This window comes from Mus pahari, chromosome 3 (assembly GCF_900095145.1).
Source record: "Mus pahari chromosome 3, PAHARI_EIJ_v1.1, whole genome shotgun sequence".
NCBI lineage: Eukaryota > Metazoa > Chordata > Mammalia > Rodentia > Muridae > Mus > Mus pahari.
In genome coordinates, this window is record NC_034592.1 from 59,347,153 (window position 1) to 59,358,057 (window position 10,905).

At 39.4% G+C, this 10,905-nt stretch overlaps 1 protein-coding gene across 1 annotated transcript in view; it reads right to left on the bottom strand.

Annotated features, from left to right (window-relative positions):
- Cir1 (corepressor interacting with RBPJ, 1) overlaps positions 1–10,905 on the bottom strand; it is a 29,884-nt gene that overhangs the window by 1,835 nt on the left and 17,144 nt on the right. The window contains exons 8-10 of the mRNA XM_021192706.2: positions 2,513–2,619; positions 1,314–1,399; positions 1–58 (exon numbers count right to left, since the gene is read on the bottom strand). Of these exons, the coding sequence (XP_021048365.1) occupies positions 1–58; positions 1,314–1,399; positions 2,513–2,619 (251 nt within the window). The remainder of the gene's footprint in view (positions 59–1,313; positions 1,400–2,512; positions 2,620–10,905) is intronic.

Sequence of the window (10,905 nt, forward strand, 5' to 3'; positions counted from 1 at the left end):
CTTCTTTTTCTTATCACTTTTCTTTTTCTTTTTTTTCTTTTCAAGTCTATCCAATTTCCTGTAGTTGGAAAGAAATAGTTTTTTCATCAACAAAATAGAAACTGTCAACAGACTACATCTTCTTAGATGCTACTAAAAATGGTGTGCACATCTAAACAAATTATTTACTTTAATGATAAACCACTTTCTTTCTTTTAAACTATTCAGGCATGTAGACATTGAATAGCCAGCTTCCTAACTATGCTTCCCTGGAATCACTTATTCTTTTGACAAAACATTGATATTGAGTCAGAGCATGAAATTGTTTAGCACTCTAAATAAAATGGTTCTCTGATTTAAAGAAAACCTGGGAAAGGTGTGTGGCATGAATTGGACCTATGCACAGTCAATCTTGTATGTATGTTTTAACTGCAGAAATATTAACTAACATTATTGCCCGGCAGTGGTGATGCACACCTTTAATCTCAGTGCTTGGGAGGCAGAGACAGATAAATCTCTGTGAGTTCAAGGCCAGCCTGATCTACAGATTGAGTACCAGGAAAACCAGGGCTAGAGAGAAATCCTGTCTTGAAAAATCAAAACCAAACCAAACCAAAACAGCATTAATTATCAAACCTATGGATTATCTATAAGTTCTGATTTAGGATATACTTTGATGTTTTATAAAATAGTTACCTACTAGTTCTCATCAACTATCTAGTTTTAGAAATAGAGCAACTCCACTGTTTTATGAACTTTCAGTCTGGGAAGAGAAACTGTTTAGATGGAAGCTGAGTTACTGTGAGACTCCAGTCTCTGCACCTGGCTCTGCATACCATTTTCCATTTACTGAAACATGGTGAGCGCCCTCTATTGGACTAAGTGCATAATTCTTGAATTCTTTAGCCCACGTGGAGTATGTTTAACAAACTTAAACGTTATTGTAAATTTAAACATTCTTTCAGTATTCCTCATAAAACTTCACAACATTAAAAAAAGAAAAAAAACAGTAAAAATATTTTCCAAGAATAAGTGGTATGCAAAGATATATACAGATTAAGAAAAGGGAATGCTACAAATAAATCTACTTTCAAATTAAACACTCTGAAAGCTGCAATAGCTTAGGAGTATAGTCTGAGGACGCAAACACTAATTTTTTTACTATTGGAAAGACAGACCTTGTATTACTACACTGAGAGAGGAATCAATCAATCCGTGTAACACACAATCCAGGCATCATCCACCATGAGCTCATGCGCAGAGCCCAGGGAACCCAGAGACACGGATCCCACAAATCCCACAGATCCCACAGATCCCACAGACTCCTTAGCTACCTGAGGAGCTTCTGCTTCTGCTTGGTGGTGAGCGACTTTAAGAACTCAACTTCAGGGTCTTCTTCACAGTCACTTGCAACATAGTCCTGAGTCAACAAAGACATCCAATTGCTAGATTTTAGATGAGTTAGTTATTAGATAGAAAAGAAAAACACTTGTAACAGAGAGTTTTGTGTTAGAGACATACCAGACATGGCGTGGTACTTGGACTGGGAAGTGTGTGTGTGAGGATTAGAAGATTTAAACAGGTATGTTCTACCTGTGAAGGCGGGTTACAAGGTTTACAATTGCTTTATAATTCTTGGAAATTATCAGGAAGTAAAAGATAAATACAGACAGAAGCTTTCAGTAGGCTTCTGTCCTCTCCTCAACACTCACAAACACTGTCTCAACACAGCATCTTTAGTTTAATGAAAGGTAAGACTAAGCATCTTGAAGCATCTATAGCTCCATAATAACACGTGTCTAACAAAGCACTGGGCACCGGCCCCAGAAGTATAGACACCCGGACTAAAAGACCATGAAACTTAGATCAAGATATCAGTAACTTTAACTTTACAATTATAGTTATTTATTATCAACTATGCAATAAAACAACCTTTAATACTCAAACCAGGGCCAGTGAGATGGCTCAGTGTATAAGGGCACTTGCCAGCAAGCATCATGAGCACATGACTTCTCCAAGTTTTCCTCTTAATTTGCATGCGTATACGCATACACACACACACACACACAGCATGCTCATACAGGTACATACATGCACAGGCTCTTACATGCATAAAATGCAGTAAGTTGAAAAACTCTTAACTTTCTGAATTTGTGAGCAGTTTAATAAATAAGGATTTTCTATAATGCTTAGGGAGCTGTTTATAGAGTTCTTTCTATTGGCTCCATTTAATGCCATTTCAAGGGTGTGTTAGCCAGAAGGAACAAACAATCCTATCACTAGTTCAGTTAGACATTTTATCCACATAAACCCAAAGGAGCCATTTCATTTATTAAAATATAGGTTTATAAACAGTTTCTCACTTAGGTTAAAGTAATAAAGAAGCAAAATCAAAATACATTTAAAGCATTTTCTTTGCTCTCTCTTACTTTCCTATGGATATATGCATATTGGAAAACATTAAGTAGCAATTCACAAGCAATCACATTTAGATTTCCAGACATTTTCAGCTTACTGATAAAAAGATCATTACCTGTGATGGATCATTTGCGGTCAAGTTTCTCCCCAGTACATTTCGTTTCAGTGCAAACCCACTGTTTCTCATCTCCGCTATTAGCTCCGAGGGGTGCATCGACGGCCCTGTTCACAAAAATCACAGTTTGAATGTATCATTTATATCTCTCTACCTTTTTTGGACTCCACAGTAGGAATGCAGTTGAAGCTTTGTTAAGTAAAATCACAGCTAAATCAACTCAATAATCTTCTGCTGAGCAAATAATCAGATATGATTTTCTAAAACAGCAGTCTGGAGACTCAGAATAGAAAATAATTGCATTTTTCCTTATGTGCATGGAGATGCTTGGCTTATGTAACTCTGTCATATTAAAATGTCCACTTAGAAGTTTTTAGTATAAAATTGAAACAAAATAATGAAAAACTACAATTAAACTTTACTGGTTATTCTCAGTAAGATTTAAAAAAAATCAAATATCAATCCTGAATAAACTACCATGTGTTTCTCTCTCTCTCTCTCTCTCCCCCTCCCCTGCACTCAGTTGTTAATTACATTTATCTATGTACATGGAATTTGACACTTTAGTGACTAGGGTTGGTGACAAATCACTTAAAGCTAGCTCTCAGTGTTTGTATTTTATATTTTCTGCAGATTGCTGTTTTCACGTGTGCAACAATATCCCAAGCTGGAAACTGAGCTGCTTTGTGGCCTCATAATATGCACTAATGAAATATTTTTAAAAATGTAAAGGTCGCCTCCCTTTCCAAAGCCTTGGGACTCAGGGCAGGAGAAACACTTTCCTCCCTCCCTTTATATTCTCATCTCATTTTGCTTCTCAAGCAGGTCACAAACTAGGTGACAACACAGGGCCCCAGATGACACATCTATGATAGAACTATAATGTGGGCAGAGAGTTGCTGCCAGCAAACATTTCACAGGAGAAGGTGGGGACAGATGAAGCACCCAGAAACAGATTCCAAGTCTGCTGACCAAATCGTTTATTCTTTCTCTCCCGGTTTGGTCTTCTGCCACTTATTTCGGTGCTCAGCTACATGTCACTCTGCAAAGCATACGTTAGTACTGCTCAAGTCTCTTCACTCTTCACAGCAGTTTTGATGAGAAAATTTTAGGCAGACTGATCCCTCCCTGTAACAGGCTTCCAGTTCTTTTAGGATTACCAAGAACTAACTGTACACCTGCTGCTCTGTGTTCTAGAGATGAGGCACATAATGGTGGGGGAGGGGCATCACCAATGACTGGAGTATGGGAGTTAAAATTAATTTCTATGGATCATTTTTTAAAATTTGCTTGCTAGCATTAATAAAACCTTAAATAAAATTTGAATTTTAAGTATTAAATGCCTCAGAATGGCATAAAACCACTCATACAACTAACAGCTTTTAATAAGAAACAAGACTCCACTTAGGTTGTTTTTCAAGTTTCATTTGTAGGAACATAATTATATAAAGCATAAATGGGCCTTATTATTAAAATTATATTTTTCTTGTCAACTTTAATTGACATAAGACAAACCCAGAAAGGACACATATTGGAGCTCAAGGCTAGATAAAGCACCTGCCCAGCCTGAAGAGGTTTCTGGGTTGGGTCCCCAGAAACACAGACAAAGGCAAACATGATAAGGATTAGGAGCCTGGCTCTTAGCATAAGATGTAACATTAAATTTTTAATAATCTTCATTATAGGATGGATAATTTTAATATTTTAGAAACAATGTCTTTACAGAAATTCTAACTACTTGAAAATGATTTTTCCTGTGTGACAGAAATAAGATTATGAAACAAACATTCCTGTCTTAGCATGCCCTTCCACACTGTAGGACTGTTAAGAAAAACAGTGCTCAGTCACTTGCCCAACAAAAGTCCTCACTATCAACAGCACCCACTGCTCTCAACTATCTTATGATATTCTTCAAAATTATAAAAGTGCTTAGAAGAATTTTCTGAAATTATGTATAGGTGTGTAAGGTTGTGGCAGGCAGAAGACAATATGTGAGAGGCGGGTCTCTCTTCCTACCACGTGGCTTCTGGGCATCAAGCTCAGGCCACCAGCTTTAGTGGCATCCGGATGGTGACAGTCATTTTTGTACTGGGAACTGAACTGGACTTGCTAATCAACTACTCTGCCACTGTGCGCAGCTTGCCAGCCCAGAGGCAAGTGTTCTTCCAGTATTTTTGTACTTAAATCTCCTACCATCAAAAGCTTGAGGTTTAAAGTTCTTGGTTTAGAAGATGTGACAAGGCAGGTTTAATTAAGATATATTTAGCAAGACATTTTTATACTTTCCATGTCACTGTGATAGAGCCTATGTAGAATTATGCTGACAAAACCCACTCTAGCTCTTTGAAAATCAAAACAGAAAATAAACATGTATGCATGCATGTGTACACATAAGAAACACATAAACCTATGTTTGTGTACATAGGGTTCTCTCCCTTGACCATACTCTGGATCGGGTCTCAATACTATAGCTCTGGATGCTGTGAGATATCAGCCCTGGCAAACAGACCACTCAACCAGTATGCTCAAATGCAGGCATTTGCCAGTGTCTGCACTGGAAGCACTCACTTCTTCCCTTCCCCCAGATTCTCACATTAGCTGGGCCCCTGGCACTACCACTTCCATGAAGCAGACTCTTTTTCAGGAGAGTGGAGCAAGGGCATTGAGACAGGACCTTATGTAAGCCAGGCTGGCCTTGAACCTGCTGTGTAGCTGACAATGACCTGGAACTCCTGTCCCCCTGGCTCACAGGCACCTGGCTATCTTTCTGTCCTCTCCTAAGGTGAGACTGCCTGTGTGCATCTAGGCAATCTCTGGTCCCCCTTTACTCCACACAAGGGCATACACTATTAACAGGGACACTAGTTATCGTACACTACTCGACAGAGAGCTGGCTAGTGGGGATTATCAGAAATATCTCATACTTATATCCAATTTCTTACTATACCATAGCAATTTTGCTTTTAAGAAAGCTTATAGAGGGGCTGGAGAGATGGCTCAGGCATTAAGTGTACTGGCTGCTCTTACAAAGAATGTGGGTCCCAGAATCTACACAGAGGCTTACAACAGGATTTTATCATCAAAGCCAAGGGATCTTTTATCCCCTTCTGGCCTGCATGGGAAGTAGGCATGAACACGATACATATATGGATATGCAGGCACATCTAGAAAGCTTATCAAAAGTTGTCTTTTTAAGAAGAATAAAATGGAAGCCAAGTATGGTGGTACACACCTTTAATCCCAGTAACTTGGGAGGCAGAAGCAGATGGATCTCCGAGTTCAAGGTCAGCCTGGTCTACAGAGTGAGTTCTAAGGACAGCTAGAGATACAGAGAAACCTTATCTTAAAAACACCAAAAAATAAAAGGGGGGGGGGTAAAAAAGAGACAACAATTAAACAAAACAAGGTATTGTGGCATATATTACAAAAATTTCATAATGAAACTGCTTTGTATGCTAACAATAACAATAAAAGAGCAGGGATGCAGCAGGAACATGGAGCGTAAGTCCCAGGGAAAAGTGAACAAGGCTATTAATAACATGTGTGGGTGATGTTTATTTATAAAGATGGGGATGTTCTATGTATGATTTTTCTAAAGGTTATGCAAGAACCAACTGTACTGAACTGTATTCAGCTGTGCCATCCTGAGGCTTTTCCTGACACACTGCCAGTTCATCTTAGAGGAGGCTGGAGACAATAGGGCTCCTTTCTGCCCTTACCCCAAGGTTCATGCTGAAGACGCTATCAGTCTCTATTAAGACACAGAATGTAAAGGAAAATTAAACACTAATGTGGCCAAAAATTACAAAGGCAAGGAAATATAAAACTATCCTTATTGTATGCTAGTGAAAATTACTGTTTGTTAAAAACAACCCTGCCTTATAGAATCAATATAAAGATCTAGGACATATTTGATATTTTAATTTTTTATGTTTCCAACTTAATTCACATGTAAAGTGGTGATACAATAAAGATAATTCATATGCTGAAGGGAGTGCCAGACTCCTTCCTCTGTGTTGTGAGACCACGAAGCATCAGAACTTCCTATTCCCTTTAATTACAGGAATACAAACGCTCTGGTTATCTGCGAGCTGCAAAAACAATACACTGAGGGCTACTGGTATAGTCTTACTTGGCACATATGAAGACTATGGTCTGATCCCTAGCAACCCAGAAACTAGACAACTGGACATGGTGGTGTATGCCTGTAAGACCATCATTTGGGATACTGAAGCAACAGATTAATTAAGGTCAGCCATGGCTACACAATAGCTGCACATGAGCCAGCCTGGGCTATATGTCGCAAAAAACCAGAGGGGGAGGAGACGAGAATATACATGAAGTTCAAGAACAAGTAAAGAGTTAGAAGTTAGTGTTACGAGAGGAAGCCAACTGAAAAGGGCAGCCAGGCATTTTCTAGGGTGAAGGCAAGTCTCTTGTCTTGTTGAGGATGTAGTTAGCAGGTGCGCTCATCTGCCAAACTCAAGCCCAAGACTGCAGAGTAGTACATTTTAACTTCAGACAGTTGTAAGAGGCTGGGTGTGTATGTGTGGTACACACTTTAATGCTAGCATTTGGGACGGAGAGGCAGGCAGATCTCTGTGAACTAGAGGCCACCTTGGTCTACATAGCAAGTTCCAGGTCAGCCAAGACTATAAAGTGAGAACCTGCTCAGCAAACATCTTATAACAGTACATTTAGTCAAGAGTGATTATGGAGTGGTGGTTCTACAGACTCTAAACTGTATTTATACATTAAATATCTTCTATAAGGGGAGTGACGCATGGAGAATATGAACTTCAGACACAACATAGAAAATTATTTTTAAGATCTGTCTTACTAAGACTTTATGAGAGTCATGTTTTTATCTTCAAGCTTGTATTATTTTTGAGAAAATTAGTTCATGGGAAAAGTACAACTTCCTATTATTAAATGTTTAGAAGAGATAGATGATAACCTTTGATGTTTTGAATGGTTAGGGAAATTCTCCATTAGCATGCTTGCTAACTAAACTTTTACCTGCTAAACATGTACACTGAAAAAGGCAACGGGGATAGAAAAATGTTAAGATACAGGCCCTATTTCAGAAAAAAAAAATTTCCAGGATAAAACTAAAAACTCAGGATCATTTTCTGATTTCAGAGGGTTAGGAAAGGGTAAAAACAGGGCATTCTGAGTGGAACATGATGAAGGTTCACAGTGTTTACCAAGTTTGGTTTGGGCAGAAGAATTAGTATTTACAAGATAAGCTAAATTTCATTCTTTTACCCAGATAACCACAAACTAATTTCCTTTACTTGACAGTAGCACATGGAATGAACTTAAGAGGGTTATAGAAATGAGACTTATGGGGCCAGGAGACAGCTTAGTCAATAAAGTGCCTGCAGGCACACATGAGGGCCTGAATTCAGATCTCCAGTACTCAGGTAAGAAGCTGAGGTGTGGTGCTATATGTCTGTAATCCCAGCACCAGGAGGGAGACAAAAGGATCTATGGGGCTCAACCCATGTATGTACATGCACATACACAAAGACTTAGGATTGTGATCTGAGATTCAAAACACCCTTTGAGATTATGAGTTGTATCCTCCATTAGTATCAGACATGCCTTTAACAAGAAGCAGAGACACTTATTGATAGAATAAGACTATAATCAATTTGCTGGCATCAGTAGACTTTCAGGGGCTGGAGGGCTGGCTCTGAGCTTAAGCACACTTGCTCTTGCACAGGGCCTAGGTTTGGTTTCCAGCATATGGTGGCTTTCAACTTCTTTAACTCCAGTACCAGGGGATCTAACACCATCATCTGACTTCTGCAGCCACCAGGCACACATGAGGTGCACAGGTATACATGCAGGCAAAATACTCATGAAAAAAGAGAAATAAATCTAAATAAAGAGAAACTATAAAATGGAAAAAAACCTATGCAAAGTAGACAGCTGGGGTAGGGCTATGGCAGAGAGCACGCTGAGCAGGCACAAGCTTCGGCTCTGACCTTCATTATGGGAAGGAGATGGGCAAAGAGGCTGTCTTAAAGTGTTGAAAGAAAAAGCCACCAACAAAGAATTCAAAATTCACTGAGAAGTGAAAACCTTACATCAAGTAAATGAATGAAGAATTTGTTTGGAGCTAGACTCATAGGATATATTAATATATTCTAGACTTACAGGATATATTAAAAGTAGCTCTTCAGAGAGAAGGATGGAGAAAGGGGCATATCATGCTGACAGTAACCAAAAAAAGCTAGAGTCTCAACACTAATTTGGCACTTACAGAGTTCAAAGCAAGTTTCTTAGTTAAGGTTACTAGTGCTATGAAGAGAGACTTTGACCATGGCAATTCTTATAAAAGAGAGTATTTAATTTAGGCCTGCTTACAGTTTCAGAGGTTTAGTCCATTATTATTATGGGTAATAGTGATGCACAGTGGCATGAAGGCAGACATGGAACTGGAGAAGTAACTTACGACTTCTACATCCTGATCCATAGGCAGCACAAAGAGAAAGACACTGGGCCAGGCTTGGGCTTTTGAACTCAAAGCTCACTCCCAGTGCTAGTCCTCCTCCAACAAGGCCACACCTCCCAATCCTTCTCAAGTAGTGACACTCCATGATGACTAAGCATTCAAGTATAGGAGCCTATGGGGGGCATTCTAATTCAAAACTCCATAGCAAGGACAATTATTAAGGGTTAAGAGTGGTGTTATAATGGCAAAGGAGCAGTTCTCCAAAAAGATCCAACAATTTGACGTATGTACATGCCTAATGATAGAGTATCAAAAAATGGGAAGGAAAACTAATAGACATGGTTTTTTTCTTTTTCTTTTTTTTAGAAATAGGTAAAGCCACTATTACTTTTGGAGGTGTTGACATCCTTCTACTATTTGATGGATCCAGCAGGCAGAAAATCAGGAAGTAACAGTGGACTGATCCACGCAGCAGATCTAGCTAACACATATAGGTTTTATTCAGTAAGAGGGAGATATGTGCTTTTCTCACACCAATCTATGGCAGTCACCAAACAGTAAATATTCTGGGCCACATAGCTGAGCAAATGAAAAGGGATGGAAACTGTACAAGGCCGACTCCCAGATCACAAAATTTAAACTATAAATCTGTAACAGAACAGCAGAACATTATTTGGAGGAAAAGAAACAGACTTCTAAACAACACACAGCAAGGAGGTGTCAGGAGAGAGTAGAAAAGTATTTTGAATTAAGGAAAATAAAAATATAACAGCTGTCTACTAAAAGAATTTGGCTGGCTTTCACCTCCAGTTGGATAAAGCATCTCCATATTTGAAACTTGTCAACTATACAAAAAACAGATACCTGGTGAGATGGATTCAGGACTGGCAACTCTTGCTATACAAGCTTGATAATCTGAGTTTGACTAGTGGGACCCACATAAGGTGAAAGGAGAGATTCAACTCCACAAACAATAGCTTAAGAAAACCAACCAACCAACCAACCAACCACAGTTGATAGGACAGTTTATGTTACTAAGGTGAGTCAAGATAGCTCAGGTTAAGGAGTGGCTAGGGATGGTGGCTGGACATGTCAGAAAGACAAACCACATGATCAGCTTTGAGCCTGGTGATCACAGAGCTGCGGGAAGGATGGGGAAGGGGCTGGAGACCAAGTCCAATCATGGAACATGATCTAATCTATAAAACTGAACTCCCTGCAGTTTAGGTGAGGGTCCCTGGTCATTCACATGTGTAGCACATTGTTCTTTATCAATACACAGGAGGGAGGCCTTTCTGCAGGAGGCACAGCAGAAGTGTTGTGCTTATTATCAAGCCGTGTGCTACATGGCTCTTCAGTGCTGTCCACAGAAAGCACTGTGGATCCTTTCTGCTATAACCTACAATCCTAAGAAGAGTGCTTCCTGAGCTCTGTGAGTCAGTACTCCCGGGCTGCTGCAGAGGGGAATCCTGACTGGCAGTGGTTTTGGTGAGTAGTCTGGAAACTCCCAACCCTGAAGCACCTGCTGTCTTAGATCAAGGAGTCTTTTTGAGATGTTCTGACCTAACCTGGGTAGTTAGTTTCAGAAATCACTACATAGAGAAAAAACCCAAAACACCAAAAAACCTAAACCAATGTAATAAAATTTACCAAAAATCACAGGATACAGTAAAACACATGCTTAGAGAGATGATTGTACTACTGAATACACATTTTAGGAAATAAGAAAGATTTAAAATTAATTCCACAAGGCAGTGAGATGGCTCAGTGGGTAAAGGTCCTTGTAGCCTAAAGACCCAGGTTCATCACAGTATACACATAGTAGGAGACAACTGATCTGCTTCCTTCCAAACCCCCAGCCCCAAGCTGGCCTCTGACCTCCACCTATGTGCACACACACACACACACACACACACACACACACACACAC